The sequence below is a fragment of the Anticarsia gemmatalis genome, chromosome 10, assembly GCF_050436995.1.
Source record: "Anticarsia gemmatalis isolate Benzon Research Colony breed Stoneville strain chromosome 10, ilAntGemm2 primary, whole genome shotgun sequence".
NCBI classification, from domain to species: domain Eukaryota; kingdom Metazoa; phylum Arthropoda; class Insecta; order Lepidoptera; family Erebidae; genus Anticarsia; species Anticarsia gemmatalis.
Genome location: NC_134754.1, coordinates 8,987,256 through 9,010,680, shown reverse-complemented (window position 1 = coordinate 9,010,680; position 23,425 = coordinate 8,987,256). Strand labels below are relative to the sequence as shown.

The following is a 23,425-nucleotide window of genomic DNA, read 5'->3' as shown; positions in this document are numbered from 1 at the left end:
TAGAGGCAATTTTGCGAAAATAAAAATCGGAGAATGTATTTTCAGTGAATTAATCGAGATTGCTTGATCTAAGTTTTCCTTAAACCAATCGTATTTATAATACAACTATCTTTAGTTACGAATTTAATATTAGAGATTATTTACTTTATTAACAAAGGCTTCGAATATCTCAACATTATTCTGAGAATTCAATATTAAACGCAAATAACAACGTAGATAGAACAAAAACAACCCTAAACATCTCGACATGCTCTGAATAGAATTAGTACAAAGAAACGGGCTCTACTTAGCTATTGATGTCCTTCATAAAATAGGAGTACGATCAAAGTAACATTGTCTCGTGTTAGACACACGTCTATATCAGCTATAACCCCCCGGCCACTCGTTGAGCTCCCCACAAGGGTGGGTGGGACCGGACAGTTGAGTAAGCTAACTGAAACAAACTTTACTCGTTTAAATTTTGCGGCGAACAGTTTCAGAGTTGGGTTGCGTGCATGCTGACGACGACAAAGTTAAGAAACTCGCGATAAACTTTCATTGCCGGTTAGCTAATTGAGTTTTTTAATTATAAATACTTAACTCCCAGTTTTGGTAATTTAATTATAGTCATTAAATAACAGTGCGATTGTACAGTTGAGCAATAAAATATTTATAATTGTTCCTGCACCTGTGTAATTAAAAGTTATTACCGTATTATTTTTATTTATTATACCACTGTAATAAAGAAGATAGAAGTATAGTTTACCAAAAATAAACACTGAAATAATAAACTGAATATCATTTTATTTTCAAGAAACAAAATATATTTGTGGTAAGACATTTTAACGTGTAACGCATAATTCTAATAAATTGTACTACAATTTATTAGAATTATGCTAAAGCTATATAAAACGATATCAGCGGTCACCCTCTGTCGTTTTGCCAATAACCAGTTACGTAACACCCATTGTTCTCGACTCGTTCAAGTAATAAAACAGAGCAAACAACTTCTTTATCTCGGATACCGTAGATTACATCTAGTCTAGTTAAAACTCCTTCATAATATCTTACACGAACGTGAAACTCCGACCAAAGTGCGAAACTTTTTCGTTTGTGACAACAATTTGTTATAATAATGTAGGTACTCTGACTAAGTCATCTACTATGTGTCTTCGTAAACCGAGTACTGAAAAATGTTCTCTCACTTAATTAATATAAATGAAAGTTCCTAAAATAGGAGATGGCACTCATTCTCAATTAAATTAAATTTTATATTAAGCAAAATGTCAAAGGAAAGAAAAAATAACTAAAGATCGGGAGCACGGTTCGTTGGCGATGAAAGGAAATTTAACATTAATGAACATCCCTTTTCGTAATAATATTCTACTTAGAAGCACTGAAGCTTTTGTGTGTTGTACGCTACACAAAATAAATTACTTTCGCAAATCACGAAGGCAACGACATCTTTGTTGAAATACTTGTACCTAATTGTTTATCTAAGAAACATTCACCCTAAACACGCTTTTCGTATGCGAATTATCTTATGAAAACAATAAACGAAATCTAATCTTCAAAGGAGCTTGTAATTTTTAATGAAACCCTCTAAAGTAAAATAAATTGGGAAAGCATTTCACTAACAAGTAACAAGCGACCTTCAAATCTTAATTGGAGACGCACCGGATTCATCGGGAGGTAACTATGTTGTGAAATTGCAAAACAAAAAAGAGATTGGCTTTTGCGGAGTAGCGGCCGATCAATCATAATGTTTCCACGGGTGCGAGGCGGCCGGGCTAACCGAAAATAGCACGACACTCGGCAATACCACCATCCACCACCTGGCTCAGAATATGTATATAATAAAGGGGAGGCGGGCGGACGGGCGCGGAAAATCAATAAAGCGGGCGGCGAGCATCAAAACATACCGCGCCCCGCTCGCCAGATCACCTCCCGTGCCACCCGGCGCCCGGCGCCCCTCGCACCCCCGTCTCCCGGGGAAACCCTCCCCATGTTTGGCAGACACCGTCCTTGATCTCCCCACTTCGCCTGAGCGCGCAAGTTTCGATAAACACTCGTATCGTCTCACTCGAAATTGGGTCGCTTATGCGTTCTGCTTCTTTTGCTTTCTTTCATCTCTTAATCTAATAAGCTGTCCTTTTGAACAACGTATGTAGTTTTGTCTACAAGCTTTCTTTAATTTAGACATAACATATTATTGTTACAATTTTGATCAACTATGCATACTGCTCGTTACTTCTCAGATTCAGTTTGCGTTTGCATATTGTCGAAGCAGTTTTCCTTGATCCACTAACATAAACATCAAATATAAATAATAATATTATACATTATGAGGTGAAATACATAAAACCATAGAAGCTTTATTATTTTCTACGGTCTTCCCTGTTAATTACGTTCAACGTTTCTGCAAAACAAAGAACGATACTGATTGCAAAAGGAAATAACGTTAGGTAACCGTTTTGGCATTTGTGAGTAGATTTTCCTGGAGTTCTCGCTTTGTATAAAAATACGGTAAAATATTAGAATCGTCGAGGTAAAATCCTTACAAACTTTGCCATTTATGACTGAGCGGAGAAAACTTTGTCTTTATTTTCTACAAAAATAAATCATGCTTGAATGTCAAGGACGAATAACATGTTTGTGTTTTTGTAATGATTATGAAACAAGTCTAAATAAACAACGAGTTTAATTAGTACAGGACGATAAGACGGTTATAAACGAGCACGTAAAAAGTAGTAAACTATACATGCCAATATTCACGTTTCTTTAAAATACATATTTTTTTATAGTGCATTACATGACAGAACGAGGATAAATAAATTGAATGGTTTTAAATCTTGACCTCCTACTGTTGACGTTTTCAAAGTATTAAGTACTTACCTACAATTATTATGGCCATCTTTACTTGTAATGAAGTAAGTAATACAAGTAATTATTTCCAGCAAAATTTAGAATTTATTTGTCGGCAGGTCTCTATTTCTATATTTCAGAGCTGACGACAGCGAACCATAAATAATTCTATTTACATGTTATTTCTTATACAAATACATATTTCCATAATGTCTAATATTTATGAAGACATAGAAAATTTCAGAACACATAAATTATGGAGAAAATGTCAGTAGGTAAATGAATGAGATAGTTTTGACTTTGGGATATTGGGGTGAATGTTTTACAGTCAATCATAGTTTAACGGCTGAATGGATTAGAATGTCATTTAATGTAAAAGTAGAATGTTACATTAGTTTATTACCCTGATGATGTTATAAAATAAAGTGCAAATTTTTGATTTTATAAGATGGGATGAAATAAGATTGCCCCAATGTACAACGTAGAGCCATCTAGTAGCGGTTAGCGGAAGCACCAGTTTATGCAGAAATATATTGTGTTCACTGTGCTATATAAGCTGATTTTATTTATTTCTGATATGTACTTAAAATTGATGTTTACTATATAATATATTAGGGTGGTAGCAATTTGTAAGCTGGTTAAAAAATATTAAGGACATGAAATCATTACAGGCGATGATATAAATAGTTATAAATGGGTAATACATGCTAGTTATAATTAATAGATAGCTCTTATTTTAACTTGTAGGTCATACAATAGTACGGAGCGCTAACGACCTTTGTTACCAAATACGTAACAAAACGAAATACGAAGCTTAATAAAGACAACCTTTGTTTACAATCAACACAGCACCGGATACATTAACTCCATAATATAACCGTCACTACTGATCAAAGCTTGTACAAGCGAGGTTGACTGACATACATGTGTCGCCTTCACATTAATCTGTTACACTGGCTCCACACGTTGGCTCCAATATAGCCACCAATGCTATTCGTCCAGCGTGTGGCTCTAGATTCTAGGGACCAATGCCATTTTCTAGATTTCTAGATTCTAGAAAATGGCATTGGTCCTAACGTTGGGGCGAGCGTTGGTTATTGGCCGGATCATGTAGTTTTCATCAAAGGAATCTGCGCCAACGCTCGCGATCTGACGGGACAGAACTAGTTTATTAGCCAACGTACGCATCACCGAGTTTGCAGTCCAACGTTGGTACGAGCGTTGGGACTGACATGTGGAGCTGGCCTCATCAAAGGAATCTGCGAAAAACGCTCGCGATCTGACGGGACAGGACTAGTTTATTAGCCAACGAACGCATCACCGAGTTTGCAGTCCAATGTTGGTACGAACATTGGGACCAACATGTGAAGCCGGCCTTTGCCTGTGCCTACATACGCCCGCTGAGCCCGTTCCATACATTCATGATATGTCAAGTGGTTACATTATTACATAATGATACATTGTACACGCAATGACGTCGTGATACTTGACCTACAGCCTGCGTGACTCGTTCAGTTGTCGCTTTTATTATGCACGTGATTATATCACAAATCAAACGATCTCAACGTTTTATTCGAGTCATGTGCAAGTTGCTTGATGATAATTTATTGGGGCAAAATTTTGACCCTTGTCCAGCGATTATATATCTTTTTGGATCACTGGGGATGTTTTTTTTTTTGTATATTAAAGAATAACAAAACAATTTATATGACGTAGATTTATTGTTGATGATATTACATTTTAATAATGACGACATCTCATTTTATCTTGTGCAATTGACATGAAGAGTTAGTAACCACAAAACAAATGAGTAACGTTTCCATTCCATTTCATGAACAAGTTTGGGTTTCCACTTTTCCAGTAACATTTTTCCTTTGAAGTATTTTGGGGGTTGTCCCTATTACCCAAATGTTTCTGGTACTGTGCACAGATTGTGAACATGTAGGTATATCTTCGAGCGCATCTGAGAGGGATTGCATGAGTTCTCACGAATGAACAACACAAAAGATTGCCCGGGGCGCCCCAACTGGGAACCCTCAGTTATAAAAATTGATTTTCGTAAAAGTTTATACTTTAATAGGGCTCAAACGTCTCTATTATGATGTACGAAAGCCTCGAAGCCCCTAAAACTGGATCTGATAATGATCGAGCATAATTTGAAATAAATTGTTCTGCAACATTTTCCTCGATTTAGAATGTTTAGGTATGCTATTATTATAATATTCTAAGAACCTTCAACCTGTTTTTACACAAAAGCGACCACATGCTGTTCAAAGCAATCGACAAAAAGTTACAATGGTCATTATATCCGACTGCCATTTAATATTTTATAGTCACCGATTTGAGACATGAAAGGTAGTACGTGAGGAAATGCGCCCGCATGTTCAGTAATGTATTCTGAATGTATGTAATGCTGAGAACAGTGACCCTTGATGCCACCTGTCCCATTAAACGTTTAATAGCAATGTGGGTGGGTACCCTGCTGACGATATAATTGCGAATTGTTTGAATGTTTGTTAGTACGATTAACTTAAGTACAACATAGATAGTGTTAAAATACATTTATACGTACTTACCTAAAATAAAAGTAAACTAAATACTTATGTATATACATAAGTATTTAGTTTACTATATGACTTGGTATCTACATAGACGGGTTTTAAACCAGTTTTTAACTGAATATTGAATTTGTAAACCTTTTTGTCAAACTTAATTAAGTATTAGATAACGTTTAGGTATTTCGACCATGTGGGAGAGAACTACGTTTTTTCCCAATGTAAAAAAGCGATAGTTTTCTACAAAACGATTTACCTGTTAGACTTTGTTCACATCGCATTCAATAGACTTTAGAATTAAATACATAAAAGATAAATTCCGGCACTATTGCTCAGTAATTCTACGTATTCGTAGTCGCAATGAATATCGTACGTAACCGAGTCATATAAACTTTCCATCGACGTAAATAACCTGCAGATCACTGGAATATACAAAATCGCGGCCAAAATACATAAATCCATAAACTGCTGGCCAGTTTACAAATTGGTAGCGTTTCATTCAACAGCGTTTGGGAACGTAAAGCGCTATTACAAGCCATTGTTTATTGCTCTTTAACGTCTGTAAACTGTTTTACACCATGTGTATTGAAACTATACTACTCATATTCTACTCTACGCTACAAATTTGATCATAATTATTCCCAGAATAATTTTATTTCGATTAATTTTCTCACAACCATTAACTAAAGCGTTAGGTAATTACTAGCTGCCTACAACAATCGATATTCGATTTACGCTCCCCTTTTATTACGTAATTGACGTTAGAATGAATAATGAAGCCTTACGATTTCCTTTATCAAAGGGGTAACCATCAGTGTTACATTTAAATAGTTTCTCGGAATATTTATTGATAAAGGAAGGAAAATTGTCGTCGTAATTACAGACATCGGCTAATATTATCTATTGTCGAAAATAAAAGTTATTTGACGCATAAAGGGGTTACCGTACAGGGTCAATGAACGGGCCACCCTCGTTAGAATTTTACGACTGCATATGTTGTTAATATCAGATGTAATTTTAATAAGTTACCTGATAAGGAAGTAGGTTGGCGTAATCCAGGAATTCCAGGTGGCGGTCGTGGAGGAATTCCACAGGCTGAGCATCCGCTTGCAGCGTCAAGTCAGCTGCCAGCGGAGTGAATGTCTAGGAAAACAATGTTGCATTAGATCATTTATAATACTTTATATCGCTATTTAGTTTGAATTGTATTCTTGAGCTCCGAAAGCGTAATTTATAGGTGTTTTTAAAATGGTTAGAAGATATCAAATATCTTTTAAGGATTCAAGAAAAACCAAATCTTGTCATCAAAATGATTAAATTTATAATTTTAACCACAACTATTCTCACGTTGCAAATTACTGAAAAAATTACACAACCGTTAGTGAATAGTAGTGGCATCTAGTGGCGTATAGAATGAATGTGTACTCTAAAAGGTACGCTACTTTCCAATAGATGGCCTTAGTGCAATATTATTACTACAATCTTAATGGTAAACATTTATAAGTTCTAAGCTGCGTGGCACTATTAACGCATAAATTTTAGACGTTATATTTTTGTGTAACTCTTCTTTAAACCAAAAATAATTAATATTTACACAGATAATACGAACTAGTTATTTTTAGGTATTGAAACTGTTATTTGGATATGTTTGAAGTAAATAAGTTTTTACCTAAATTTAAATACCTTTTTTAACTATCTAATTTGATCAAGCTCGCTATACAGGAACTTTTTTTCGTATGGATGAAAAACTATTTCAGAATAAGTCGTCTACTCATAGCTAGATGGCGCTAAATCGCAATCCTTAAAGTGGACTCGACTAAATTTTACAGAGTTTTCTAAAATTGGTGGTTTCAATGTAGTGTAAATGTTATAGTGTCTAAGAGACAAGTTTTCAAAGCAAAACAATCTTGAGGGACTTCAGACATGCATAAACGTGATTCACATTCAAAGCAGGGACACGAGGATCTTCACAAATGGAGGTCACAGAGCACACGTGTGACGAAGCCACATTACACCGAAACTGGATGTGTATTAGAATATAACCCCTCGAATATCTGTTTTCGTCTACAATATCTGTTGAATAGTAAGCTCTTCGAGCTATATGACTTGTACCTATCTACATTTCAAAGGAATATGATTTCTGTATTGGAATTGAACGTCTGTGTTATTCATTATTTCAATACTATTTAATATTAGCTAGCTAGGTATAGCAAGAATATTAAATATTAACGTGTAAGAAATTTAACTGTGTTTAATTATAAACTTTTACAATTTTATTTTTTGATAACAGTAACATTCCGTTCAAACTTAATGATGAAATAATACTTGCAAACATCTGCAAAACCACATACTTTTACTTTTTAGCAAAATATAAGAAATAGGTAATCAGAATTAATTTTAGTTGTAAATTCACTGGAATTAGATAGGATTGTGCATGAATAAAACACAAAGAACATTTCAAGTCCTATACACTCAATATATGTATAAGCAATGTTACCGGTAGCGCCATCTAGTATGGCTATATGAAAATAAATTATCTAAATTAACTTACCAAAGCGGGCCATTTGACATCTTTTCCTTCATGATTTCGTGGGGCCCAAACTAAAGTTCTTTCCACTAAAAAGACACGAAACGTCCGACGAGAATAAACTGCCACCCACTCGCGTCGTTGCCAATCTACACCATCGTATTCCACTAGCACCTGAAACAAAAGAAAAAAAGGTTAAAAGATGTCGATATGATTATTTAAAGCAAAACAATGGAATTAGTGTAAAAATGAAATTGCGTGCAGCGCCATCTCTTCGCGAGTAGCTGTACTTGAATTGACAAAGGTATACTCGAAAGTAACACGGCGTAACCAAACAGTCGAGTATCAGTCTCGATAGATGGCGACACATGTAACCAGGCAGACTGCAATGGCCGCCATTCGACCCCGCCCAAATCAAGTGGGTGAAAGAGAGCTGCACTTTTGAAAGAGAAGACAATAATAACAAATCAACTTTCTACCCACTAGAACTATCTCATAACGTAGTACTATAGAAGTTACTCGGATACAGTAAACAAGATTTGAATAAAGTTGCATCAACTAGCAACGCGCACTGTATATAATCAAAGTATTCATTCATTATCTATTTCTGTGTAGCAAGTGGTTCGGTATATGTCCTAACGCAGACAGCTGAATAATTTATGTTAGAAACCAGTAACATTACTGGAAGGTAGACTTGCCACTTATTTTAATAATGTGTCTGCCCACCAAATCATATGCAAATCAGCTAAATATTCAAGCATGAAATATTTTAGTTATTTTACTAGCAATTCGATAATATTTAATTTGAAACGTAGACGAGAGTTTCCATTAGGCCCAATGTTTATTAAAACTAAATTACCTACGCAATGTAATAAGGTAATTAGTTGATATAATTAAAAGTAACTTGAAGATGTACCTACTCAGTGACTAGGCACCGTAAATGCTTCCGTAAACATATCATTAAATAGGTAGGTAAGTACACAGCCGTTCTCATAATTACGTCCATGTCTATTTGAAGAGTTCCTCAAGTTGTTGGCAGGCACTTGATATTGTAAGCTGTCAAAGACTAATTATAGAATGTAGGGCTAGTTTAACTTTAAACTTTCTGCATAGATTATTATGTCTGTGCTGACACTAAAGATATGAAACCTGAGTAGTACTGTATTACAAATAATAACAGTAACGAGTAAGGTCCTTCTCTTAATATGAAAGTGGTTAGGACTCGGCCTCTTCATATCAATGTATTTAGTTGGCAGACTTGGCAACTCCTTGAGAACAGTTTAAAGAAATTTTAACTACTTATTTTCCTTCACTTTTAAAGAAGGGGACAATTTGGAAAAACTTAAAAGGTGTTCTTTTATAGTCCTCAGCTAAGCCTTAATACCCGCAGGTACCTTATTTTAATACCTCATAACAGCCGTTAATGTTCGTATATCTAATCAAAATGTCTATCTATCTACCAACAATTTGATATCCTGGCTGTATAGTTGAAAATAATTAATCATTCTAGAGTTAGACTGACCATACCATTCCTATAATGGAATTAGTATCAAGAACCAACATCAATAAAGTTTCAATGAAGAAATATCACCTATCTGTCTCCGTCCAAATTATTTAATCACATGTGTATCGGTTTACGATCAAACCTGATACGTAACAATTATCCTCTGATTGGTTAACATAATGCTAACTGTTTCCGGCTACGTAATGGGTGTCACAGATGTGTGGCTATTATGTTTGACTGACGGACAGGGAGTTTACGGATGAAAGACTGGAATTCAATGTTCCATCATTATGTTGAAGTCGTTAATTGTTATCATTACACTCTTGGAATTAAATATGACCGAAGCAAGGCTACAGCCACTATCTTTCAGGCTTTAGCAGGCGTTTTGGCTAAACTGCCTAGACTAAAGGTCTGTTTCCATAGATTTCAACAAGAAAATCACTGGGTTTTCACTACTACACTATAATGCTAACTGTTTCTGACTACTTAATGGGTGTCACAGATGTGTGGCTGTCATGTTTGACTGACACGGAATCTACGGATAAAAGACTGGAATGCAATGTTCCATCATAATGTTGAAGTCGATAATTGTTATCATTACACTCTTGCGAATAAATATGACCGAAGCAAGGCTACAGCCACTATCTTTCAGGCTTTAGCAGGCGTTTTGGCTAAACTGCCTAGACTAAAGGTCTGTTTCCATAGATTTCAACAAGAAAATCACTGGGTTTTCACTATTACACTGTAATGCTAACTGTTTCTGACTAGGTATTGGGTGTCACAGATGTGTGGCTATTATGTTTGACTGACAGACACGGAATTTACGGATGAAATACTGGAATTCAACTGCAATTATAATGTTGAAGTCATTAACTTACACTCTTACAAATGAATTTAATCGAAGCAAGGCTATAGCCGCTATCGTTCAGGCTTTAGCTTCAACGTTCCATCATTAAGTTAAAGTCATTTGTCATCATTAGAAATTTACCAATTAATATGATCCAAACAAAGCTCTAGCCGTCATTTTTCAGGCTTTAGTAGTCGTACTGTCTAAACTGCCTAGACTAAAGGTCTGATGTAAAGTCTAAGGTATCCACATTTCATCAAGAAAATCACAAGGTTTTCACTTCTAACTATTCTCTATTGTCAGCGACGTCTTGTTTCATGAAATCGTCATACAAAAGTTGAATCGCAGGGTCCAATAGCAATTGTTCCGAGAAAAACTGATATTCAGACGCCATCTGTTTCGTCTTTCAATAGAAGCTGACCCTGATATTCTTGGGTACAACAGTGGCATATATTATGTCATTTAGAAATCTTTTATCATTTCAGTAAAATATTAGGTCGGGGAAAAGTCTTTTCGCATTATAGTATGTATGAACTTGTAATAAAATCTCTTTGGCTTCAAGAATCACACAGTACACGGTTCATTAGGTTTTTTTCAGTGAGCTCGTGAGGTACCCAAATATCGAGCTTTTTTGTGTAGAGAAAAGATTTTATTACAAGTTCATACATACCATAATGCGAAAAGACTTTTTCCCGTACCTAATATAATTTAGTCTTTTCACATCAGAAATGAACAATACCTGGATTAAGGGAAACAATAATCGATGTACCTCAATTATTTTTTTGTCAACTACAATTACTACGGTTGTGTAATTAGTTGTTTATGTCGTGACGACAATTTGTATGTTATTTACTCCAAATCCTTTATCCAGAAACCCCTCTCTAACAAAGGTAATGTTCTAGTCAATAATCATCGCGTGATAAAACCAGCCTTACACCTACCAGTCAAAAACGACGTTTTAATTACAAATTCGTGTGGAGTATACTTTGATACTAATCCATTATAATGATGATAATATATCACATGGGTTGCGTAACACGACTAAGCAAGGCTCTCGGCAAATAACACCACATTACGATCCAATGTCATTTATATACCTGTAACATGTATATAGGTACTATTAGGTACTTCAAATACATAGCTTGTGAATGACTTATAGTAAATGTTTTTATGCCATCAAAAACATTCTGTAAAAACCTCAAGTCTCGCCGTAAAAAGTTGTGAGATCGATATAATACCAAGTCGATTAATCTATTTAGTCTCTACTTAAAGGACCTTCTGTCTTAAGTTATTACGTATGTTATTATCATGCCAATTAAAAAAAAAATACCTTTAAAACAAATAGACCGACCTGGCCATCGCATGATTTCATTATTAGTATGTATCACACTACACAGCACGACGAGAAGTTACCTGAAATGTTAATGGCGAATTCGTGTTTTCTTGCGATGACCAAGTCGATCTTTTTGTTTTAAAGGTATTTTTTTTTTAATTGGCATGATAATAACATACGTAATAACTTAAGACAGAAGGTCCTTTAAGTAGAGACTAAATAGATTAATCGACTTGGTATTATATCGATCTCACAACTTTTTACGGCGAGACTTGAGGTTTTTACAGAATGTTTTTGATGGCATCTCACTTCTTTTTGTAGAGCGAACATAAGTCCAATTTGTATGGACAGACGTTATTTTTTCATAATTCAACATATTTTCCTATGGGAATGTTGTTCAGTTTCATGGGCTAAACACCCTTGCCCACCCTATACCCCCTCCCGTTATGCCTCATATAGTATGTACCTATTTGCACCTATTTATTTTATTTTCTACAGTAATAATAATTCATTAACTGCAAATGTAACCTTGTAATCTTATACATTTATATGGGATTACAAAGTTATTGTTGCAGTTGGTGTATTTAGAAAACTGGACCGAAATTAGAAAATATTAGATTTTTCCCATGATTAAGACACTAAACCCTATTTGTATTCTAAATTTTAAGCTTCTAAGTCTGCTAGAAGTACCTTAGACTTTTGATGATCGGTGAGTCAGTGAGTCAGTGAATCAGTGAATCAGTAAGTGACAAAATTCAAAATTTTAACAAGTTGTCATTCTTAAACTACCGGTTCAAATTGGCTAAAATTTTAAATATACCGTATTTATACAATGACTGATTAGTTGCTGAAAATCCAGGCTTCTTGTTTTATCCACAACGAAATTATAGGGGTGTCAAAAATAGCCCGAATTGCTTCGAGAAAAGGATGTTACGGCCGTGCCGCTTTTTTTTTGCCCGACTTGCGGGGGCACTTCCGTGCCCCCAGATAATTCATGTTTGTGTAGGTTTGTGTTTCCCAACTAGCACACAAGCGCTATAACAAGCTGTACAATGGCCGGTTAAAGGATTTTTATAACGCCTTAGGCTCCTTAGTAAGGAGTATAGTGGTTCTATAAGCGGCTACAGATCTCTTGTAGCGTCAAATAGGCCCATACTGTCCAGCTTATAGCTCTAAATTGGATCTACAGTGGTCGTAAATAGTAATTATAATAGTACGTAGTATAGTAGTAATACAGGAGCGCTAAAATAAGATGAAGGTGGTATAATCGCGCTACAAGAGCTTTTTCGCAGCTTCGTGGGGCTTACCAGCTGTTGTACAGAGGTGGTTAGCGCCACGAGCGTTCGAAAAAGCTCTTGCAGCGCGATTATACCACCTTTACCTTATTTTAGCGCTACTGTGTAACGGTTATAAATGCTAACGCTCTAAATTAGTAATATAGTCGGTTTATTATGGTGTAAACTAAATATATTTTTTTAAAATGAATCATCAGTGACAAATGAGGAGACATTTTATTTTTACGGATTGGATTATTAAAATAACAAGTAGTCTATCGCTTTTATTTCTTTGTGTACGTGATATGAAAGTGCGAGTTTAAGTTTGCTGTCAATATATATGTATATTATCGTCAATATTTTCATGCGCCCTCAAAATATTCAGTTTTAAGTGCAAAAATTATATAGATATGTGGATTTGGAAATTGTATTTTGAACATAAATAAGACTTTGAGGGTTACAGATAATTTAATTAGGGTTATAGGTAATAAAAAATGATTTTAGTTATGTTATCGTTACCAGGCTATAGATTTATATGATCTTCAAAAGATCGTAATAACCTCAAAAAATATGTTTACCAAATGCTATAATGGCGTCGATCAAGCAGCTCTCAGAGTTGGTTACATCTGCTCTAGCGCCTTAAGCTGTACAAAGGCTCTAGTGTTTGCTGTCGTAGACCTCAAGGTTTTGCAGTTGTGGCATAGGAGTGCTTCAATATAACTGTTTTGGTCGCACACCAGCATTTTACTCGTACTTTTAGGGGTCAGTCGTTGAATATTAAAATAGTTTGAAAATCTTTTTTATTTTATTTTATTTTATTTTATTTTATTTTATTTTATTTTATTTTATTTTATTTTATTTTATTTTATTTTATTTTATTTTATTTTATTTTATTTTATTTTATTTTATTTTATTTTATTTTATTTTATTTTATTTTATTTTATTTTATTTTATTTTATTTTATTTTATTTTATTTTATTTTATTTTATTTTATTTTATTTTATTTTATTTTATTTTATTTTATTTTATTTTATTTTATTTTATTTTATTTTATTTTATTTTATTTTATTTTATTTTATTTTATTTTATTTTATTTTATTTTATTTTATTTTATTTTATTTTATTTTATTTTATTTTATTTTATTTTATTTTATTTTATTTTATTTTATTTTTTCTTTAAAAACAGTTGACAGACTGAACCACCACTGCACCTAAATATATTATGATAATAATTTTAAGCTTTAGTATAAAGGTATATTACTCGGTTATAGCGCTTTAGGTGCTTAACATAATTCTGTAATCCCCATGGCTGTAAAAATGTTTCGAATGATACCTTATACATCTATTTGCCGTACAGAAGCCATATAAATATCTGATATAACGTTCAAGGCGCTATTAAAGACCTACGCAACTCTTTTATAGATGAGTAATACACTAGCCCTAAAAAAATCTGTTATAGAACCTAAGGCATTACAAAAAGCTTATTTACGCTCTTGAGCGCTATAAGCGCAACGCATAACTCCGTTTAAACTCCTTTATCTCCTAAAGTCCCCTTATACAGTTAACGGTGTTATAGAAGATTCCATTAACTCAGTTATACTTCCCTAGGCTGTCTAGCGATGCAATTACATGCTCATATATCACTATAAGTCATTAGTTTCCTACTAAACGGCTACTGTCCCGCCTAGCTGTTAAAGGGTTTTTTAAATAGCTAGTATACAACTTATAGAGAATTGTACAGCATTTAAACGACTCTTATGCAACTATCAGGCTGTATAACGACTGTATAAGCAGCTTGTGTGCTAGTTGGGTTATTTTGAAGTTGTTGTTGGGCAATCAATGGCTGGTTGTTTGATTGCTATTGTTTAAATCTTTTGTCACTAGAATATTTATAATATTAAGATCGCGCAGGCCTGAAATAGGGTGCGAGAATTTGGCTTACAGTTACAGTAGTAACAGGCAAGGAGCAAAAATGCTCACTATCTTAAAATGCAGTTTCGCTAAACAACCTATCGAACATTAAAGATTCTATCATGGTCAAAAGATCTATCATTGTCAATTCTTATAAAGCAAGACGCCAAAAAACCGAAATAACCATAAAATCCTGATGATAACGGACATCGCGACATTATTATATTTTCCCGTTTCGAGCTTAATTACCATAAAGCATTACAATACTAGCAGACCACACGACATGACTCGCTGGCATGGCATGGCGTGCCTCGGCTTGTCCCACTTACAATCGAAGCCCTACTGTCAACGCTGACCTTGTCACAATATCTGAGTTCTCCTCTTTACATATTGCTTATGTACACGTATACTTAGATAATGCACGATATTATGTTAAATTGAAACCTTTGAACGAAAAATCTGAGGGAGAAAGTTCGGTTCGGAAATGTCTTGAATGCCTGCATTTAATGTATTTTTTTATAGAATTATTATAAGGGCTTTTGTTTCAACATGGTTGCTTAGGGGTCGAAAAAAACTACTTTTTGATATCTTTTATTTAATCCTGTGTTATTGGCGGAATTAGGCACAAAGCCAGGACCGCCACGAAGCTAAAAAATACTGTAGTTTAACTAGACGGATATTGTCAGACACAGCAAATAATTTGAGATCATGTTATGTTTAACTTCGTCTCGAGTTCACAACTACGAGGCACAGAGTTTCTAGAACATTGTTTTTCAATAATATCGTGAGAAGCCGCAGGCGACATCAGTACTTTATATTTACCAATACAACAACACATCTTATTTATACAATGTTTGAGTACAAAAACATTTATAATGGAAGCAAAGTGAAACCCTGATTACTTTTGGCAGGGGACCAAGGAAAGTGGCATGAAAGAGATTACTGTGAAATAAGCGGAAACTGAATTAAATGGTAATGTTACGTTTACTTTGACTTCAATGTTTTACCATTTAAGCCTGTTCGTAATGAGTTTTTAGTACAATTCGTGACATAGGCCAAGTGGCCAAGGACCTTACACTGTACAGTTCAGCTGCGCAATTCTCCACAGTAGAGCCCGGTAGAGACGCTAAACATTCGTGTAAAATTTCTCTAGCCGGTCGTCGTTAGTCGATAGTAGTAGAGAATCGAGCTACAGATAAAAGAAGACATTGATAATTTTCCATTGTAATTAAGGAGAACTTTTGTCATTAAGGAGAATGTAATGAAATATCTGAAGTACTGTATCGTACTACAGTGCAACAGTTTTTGGAATCAGTCCAGTAGCTTCGCGTTTACTTTTAACAATAAACAAGCAAACAAAATGAGAGCATTACAGCGAATTCTTGGTAGTCACAGCTTTAAATACAGTCCACACAATTTATTCAGTGTTTGGTTTGATTGATGTATTTTGACTGCATATTGAAAGGCATGCTTTCACTTTCCGTTTAGTTTTGCTGCTAGTTTATTTTAGTTCCGTTTGTATATACCTTTAACATTTTATGACAATAGGAACCAGTGGTGTACAAACCGTTTTTATTAATGAAATGTGTCGATTTGACGTCCTAATAATTGAATTAAATACCGTGTTACTAAAGTCACGTAAATTGGGTTTGGATATCAACAAAATACTTCGAGAAACTGGTTTGGTTCCGAAATAGCATACAGCGCTTACGAATGCCGATCGCGTCAGTCGAATACGTAAACAAACATAGTAGACACTGCACTGCATTGAATGCAATAGAAACCACGCTCTAATTTGTATTCACAACCAATATCTTGAGTACTACGAATAAAAAGATCAGCATAACACGTAATATAGCCGCATTTTATTTCTAAGAACTGTACCGCATTTCTTCTACTGGTATTATTGTTGGAATCAAACAGTCGTTGAACGACTCACGCGAATCTGTGACCATAATATTTGCAATCTAAATGCCAGTTCGGTTTTCTCTGATTGTAATTTTATTACCTTTTCCTTATGCGTGGTTCGGAAAATTGGAAAAAGAAATGCTTTAGTTGTCCCCTCTGGAATTGCTTTTCAGTTTATTATACCTAGTCTATTCTAAATCTTATTACAGATAGGGCCATTGATTTGAACTTGAGACTGAGCTCAGGTGAGAAAATTCCTGAATAATCGTCTGTATAACGATATCGGATCCTGATAAATCGTATTAGGTTCAATCGCTACAGTTATAATATAATTTTGTAGATGAATCTAGAACTCCTTGTACAGGCGACTTTAGTAATTTAGTGGTACAAATATTGGTCATGAAATGAAATTTAATATCTAGTCGTCAGTCTCGACGCGTCCTTCTAGAACCTCTGATACATATTTTACAAGGGTTGAGAAAATACTAAGGACGAGTTCAGGTTACTACCCAATAACTTGAAATTAGACGGGCTCGTAAGTCATGAGACGTTTTCTCTTTGTCACTTGCTATATTACTGTCAGAACTTATGACAGTGAATTTTAACGAGGTGTTATAAAGACAGCTATAGAGGGTGTTTCGTAATACTTGTACTGAAGATTCACATCGTTCGTCTACACTTCGACATCAAACGCCGTTTCGTTTGAAGTTAAACTCGGCCACGTTATGCTAACAGTGGGCAGGGGATCTTATGTATACCGTTGATTTTGTAACTACCGAATTCCGATTCATGTAAGTGTGAGTCAAGCTACTTTTCAAAATGTATTTTTTTTACCCGTTACTGTTCCGCTTCTTCGCAAGGGTCTTTTCCCGAAAGAGGGAGAGGTTAACTCTTGAGCCCACCACTTACCCAATAAAGTAAGATTTATGTTTTCATCGGAGCTTTGAGTGGGTTATTAAATATCTCCTTCAACTACATACTACAAGTAAAATTACACACTAGTTAATTACTTTGCCCAGACATGGTACCTTCGATATGTACAGCTACAAAACGCTAGAACTTTCAGTGTGTCTCAGGTAGAGTTAGGTAGACGTTTCTGACAGCCTATGGGATGGACAGACAACGGAACTAGACCATTATTGTTCTATTTGCACGTTTCGGTTACAATTTTGCTCGAATATAACTGTCACGCCTCTGTCTACGAATCTCCGAAGAGATATAATATATTGGGTTATCTTATACCTAATGTGATATATATTGTGTGAGTAGGTACTCGTACGGTGTACGGGTATAGCCATAATTCACGAATTACGTCCTTTTTTTGGTGGAAATGTGATTGAGTACGAGCGCTACGGATATTTCTGCCAGACATCTCTACAGTTTTAACGAAAATTTTGCTACAGTAGGTACTTTGTTGATAAATTCGCTTTCTCTAATGCATTTCCGATTAACCATGGTAGATTGCCGAAATGGGGTTAAATGGTGAAATGAAAGTAATACTTACATAATATCGCAGACACAGACAGTAGTTTAAACTCAAAATGAATAGTTTAGAAATGGTTCTAAGAGTGTAATTTATATTTCTTCAACAAGTCTTAAAAAGTTTTGATACTTTTATTAAAATATTCTCAATTCAGGTCAACAAATGTCAATGCTTCTATAACTTCCAAGAAAATTAACAGTTAAAATGCCTCTTAAACATATTTTAGTCTCAACAGAAATGACTAATCCTTATTGTAGACTACGTTAATATAATAGGTGCTCTAAACACGACTGTCATTGAGTGAACTTTGCTGAACCGCTCCGGCATAATACATTAATGAACCTAGACAGAACGCAACAGACAGATTGTCTGGGGCTAGACTCCGTAAATAGTTTCAAACTTTATAAATGCAACCTTCATACCTACAACATTTATTACATTTCTTACTTTCGTAGAGAACTCATTTGTAAAACTTCTTTGATCTCGTTCGTTCACAGCATTCACGCTGCTTTTTGAATGGTTTCTCATCTTGTATCAATGTTATCGGTAGCTTTTATTCAATCAGCACTCTTGGTTGGAGGCGATGGAAACGAGTCTGCCATTATTATTAGAAACACCAAGTACCTACGTCAAGGTTGCGAAACTAGGCCAAACGCGAGATTATAACTACATCGCTATGTCTATCTAGTATCTAGCGAATGGAAACTGACTGTATAACACCATGATTCACTTTAGACTAAAATATAGGACAGTCGTATGTAGGCCTTGTAGATGTAAAACGTCACAACCTGGAGATAAAGGAGTTATGACGACGAATTGGCAACGACAGTCAATAACACATGAAAATACATTCAAAAATATTTACGACACCATATTTCGTATGCTTACATGAATAATTCGATACTAAATCCATATCCTGTGCAGGATTTTGAATGGAATATCTAATACAATTTTGCCACATACAGCGCTTTAAGATTCATGTAACCTATTTATTTATTTTTAATTCAGTGAACTCCAGATGTTGCGATCTGAGTTTAATAAAAAATAAGTACGAGAAAAAAGAAGTTTCCCGCCAAAAGAATCAATCATATACGTGGACGTTTGGGAGGGCTGAGGCCGGTGTCGGAGTCGCTCCTCGCCCGGGTTCAGTGGGTCAATGAACGCTGAGAAAGACGCGGGCGCGCGGACCTGTCGCACGACCAGTTGCAAAACATTGTCACCGCCCGACCTTGGTGTGAGCCACGAGTCTCAGTGAAACTAAACAAAAGATTACGAACGTCTCGAGTGTGCTGACTTTTAATATAATTTGATAAATGTTATTATAATATTTTATCAACTTTATAAAGTAATGACCAGTAATATTTTTTAAATAACCCATCACTGAAATATCTTTTTAACCCCAAGTCTGATTCTAGTATTATGGTAGGTTGCAACAGTACTCAGCACAAGAACAGAGAACCGTGTATCGTACTGTTGTATACATCGAAAGGTCACACAATAGAATCTAGATCTGAAAGTATAATACACTATGTAGGTAGGTATGACTATAAAGTAGAAAAACTAATCATGCCTAATATACCTATCTACCTAATTGATATGTCAATCAATAGCTTCATTACAAATTCAGTATTCATCATTGTTTTTCGTTGTTTTTACCTAAAAGTTATACAATGTGGGTTAGTCGTTGAATAAACTCAGACTTCCGTATGTTTGATTGTTTGAAATAAATACCTGAATAAAATTAAACTGTGCATACAATTAGTAAGAATGAAACGCAAGCGTTCGAAGTGCATATGCTTAGGCATTGTTAAAACAACGAAATCCGGTTCGGCGGCAAACAACTCAAAATTAAAATATAAAAGGCGAGACTGTCTGACCGGACAATAACGAAGTATTTGCGATATTTTGCAACAAAAACTCGTCGTAACGACTCCACATAATAAAACAAGTACTTCTTATGCATGTACAATATGTATAGTCTAGTATTTATCGTTGCAGAGGTCTTCGACTCCACAATGTACCTAATGACACTTGACGGACAAATCGACCGCTCTGATAATTCGATTGATAGCTTCGGATGTACCGAATCAATCTTTACAACATTTACTCGGTAGTATTTATTGTATTTTTTTAAAACTTTACTGTCTATCTGTACATCAAATGTACGTAATATATTTTATAATGTTGTTAAGCACTAGCAATACTTGCTACTTACAAAATAAGGAATTTTAATAATTGTAAAAATTTACCTGATTTGCTCATCTTTAGATTCATACTCTTAAATTCCAGTCCTTCTAAAGAATATTCTCGTCAGACTTTAGATTTGTCCAATACGGAATGTAAAGAGTTTCTTCAATGGATACTCTATGAGAGCGTGACTGTTTGTCGCAAAGAATTCGAGAGCTATGTAATTATTCCGTTTCTATTGATTGATTTCTATAATCTGCCACCATGTTCCGCGTCGCGGCGTCTCACATCACCCTCTGAATGATCTCTCTGCAATACGCAGAAAATAATGCTTTCTTGCTAATTCTTGCTTTGCAGTAACAAAATATTTCCACACACAAAGAAACAGAACATTTTTGATTATGCATGTAAATATAGTAGTCGTTTACTAAGATAATTCCCAGTGGGACTATTGACAGTGACAGTATTTTCGCATAGTTTTTGAGTCTCAAATATTCTGACTAGATGAAAGTCTAAGTAGGTTATCAAACGTCTGTTTTACGTTAAAACTGTACAGAATGCAGGAGGTAAACACATTGCCTGGAATTCAAAAATATAGAATCTATTTTAGTATGTTCATTCATCTGGAATAGCAAGCCCGAGTAAATATACAAACATGAACTCAGTAGCTAGTGTAATTAATGTTAACAAATTGATACTGTACTCCCTTGAGAATCAAGATTATTTTGGAATTGTACATAGAAATTATTACATACTCATATTAAATATACACGACTATTTAAATGAAATTTGCCGTATAGAAGAAAGCAGTCATAGTTTGATGGATATATTCATCTATTGGCTGATCCTCCCACGCCTCTAATTCAGCGTGGATTGTGTAAGAAATGGCTCTGGTACTACGATATTCGTGGGCGGACTGTCCCTACGTTTAGCCAGTTTGTTTTTAACTCGATTTCTTCAAACAAGACAACGGTATCCACGTACCTTTTGTCGTCTACCGTTAACTGACAGAACTGCTCTACAGAATAGAGAAGTTCATGGGCTATTGGCAAGTAAAATTCGAATTAATACAAATACATCGTTTGATGCCTCTAATCAATCATTAATCGTTTGTACAACAAACGTAATCATAACAACGACTTGTTATTCCTTTGCGTAGTTTTAGTAAACACATTCTAGATAATCATTTATTATTTTCTACTTTAATATAAAAAAGACGTCGGGCCCGTAATCGCCTCGATTATAACAGAATCTACGCTATAAAAAGCACCTGCTTTGTTAAAACGACATCAAAAACTAGTTTTGCACCATACAATTTAAAATATACGAAAGTGTCTGTTACGCATAGTGTTGGCGTATTCGCGGCAACTATTCTAGTGATGTGAAACCTTCGAAGCACTGTAATTACCATACATAGTATGGTACGTGTATCTCGATATTAATGCGTATCCAAGACCGGTCGTTAATAACATCCATGTAGTACGTTGATAGCCCAGACGTCGGGCTCGTGTGAAAACTTATTGCCATTTATCATCGGCCAAGTGCCTGCCGCATGACCCTAATTTGTAGCTGCCCTCAAAGTAAAAGCCCACTATTTGGAGGTGATTCAGTTAGCTATTAGATGTATAATCTAGGAGTAAATTGGCATTCATCAAGATCTAGAGTGCGTAAGCGTGTATCGACCTTGGGAAAATATTATATCGTGTTGTTCAGCAGTACATAAGACTGATATTCTATCGTACTCTACACATGTTATTACCTACATACATATACTACGCGTAAGGTCCATTATAAGGTTAGACTATTCATCACCTTCTTTTACAGAATCCTGCCCAATTTTGCACGAGCAGTGAAGAGTTAACCAACAACTGTTGAAAGTATATTACGGCCTAATTTCCTAATCACACAATTATAATAGCTTTCCAGAGTACTATGTTGGAAAAAGACAAATTAAATCTGGTTCATAAGACAAGTACCAACGGTACAAGTTATACAAATAGGTGAGTATATGCGGCAGATACCTCCCTCGGGATCCTTTCAGACGCTAATAAATTACACTCTCCCCTATCCTTTGGTGTTAATATTTCTTCATCTAGCTAAACCTCACGAAGCAATACAAATGTAAATAATACTTATTTACATGGTTTATTATTTACAATGGAATTTTCTCATACTGAAACATCTGTATGATCTTGATTGTAGGCATATTATGTGTGTTCATTTATGTGAGCATCAGAATATTTTTTTTTTTCAGACCTCACTTGACTTTCACTTGCATGATGATACTGTGTTTCAAAAATGTTATAGCAAAAATTTATAAGTAATATATCTAGGTAACTAGTATGTTAGGAATCACTTTCTTAAGGCATAGGCATTCATTCCTGTCATTCCTTAAATCTGAACTTGTTTCCAGCATAAGGTATAATTTCGAGAGTTCCACAGATTGAAACAATCGATCCGGCGGAAAATTCTTATAAAAGTAGAATTAGTTTTATCATTTAGTAGATACATTCTTATGCCGAATCACAATGACAGAGGTCAGCATATCACTCTTTATCGGTCACATAACTCACGCATTTGGCATACATTTATAAATAAACACGCTTTATTTATACAATCACGAAAATATACTGATTGACGAAATCTAAAAACCTTTAATGTAGACTGGGTTAAAAAGGTGTCCTTATACGCAACATTTGACCGAAATCGATAAACCTTAAAATAGCCTGATGAGGATAGGTGAAAACTTGGGCTGCTATTGATTTAAAGGTCCATTTTACCCTCAAAATGTTCTAAAATAATGTAGTCTAAACATACAGTGCATACAAAGGATTTTACAAACAAAATTAAGGATCAAGTCGGGAATGGCGTAAAAGAAAAACTATCCATTTTAAAATGATCGTAAAAGCAGTAAAATACTACACCAGTCCACGGTTCTAGCGCCAATCTTAAAACTAACATAGCGTGAGAATATCAGATAAAGAATGGTGAGTACATCACAGAGCATGATAACACTGACCTTGAAATCTAATACGCTTGGTTACACAATAAC

At 34.9% G+C, this 23,425-nt stretch overlaps 1 protein-coding gene across 1 annotated transcript in view; it reads right to left on the bottom strand.

Moving 5' to 3' along the window:
- Kdm3 (Lysine demethylase 3) overlaps window positions 1-23,425 on the bottom strand; it is a 170,836-nt gene that overhangs the window by 120,530 nt on the left and 26,881 nt on the right. The window contains exons 2-3 of the mRNA XM_076119537.1: window positions 7,951-8,100; window positions 6,429-6,542 (exon numbers count right to left, since the gene is read on the bottom strand). Of these exons, the coding sequence (XP_075975652.1) occupies window positions 6,429-6,542; window positions 7,951-8,100 (264 nt within the window). The remainder of the gene's footprint in view (window positions 1-6,428; window positions 6,543-7,950; window positions 8,101-23,425) is intronic.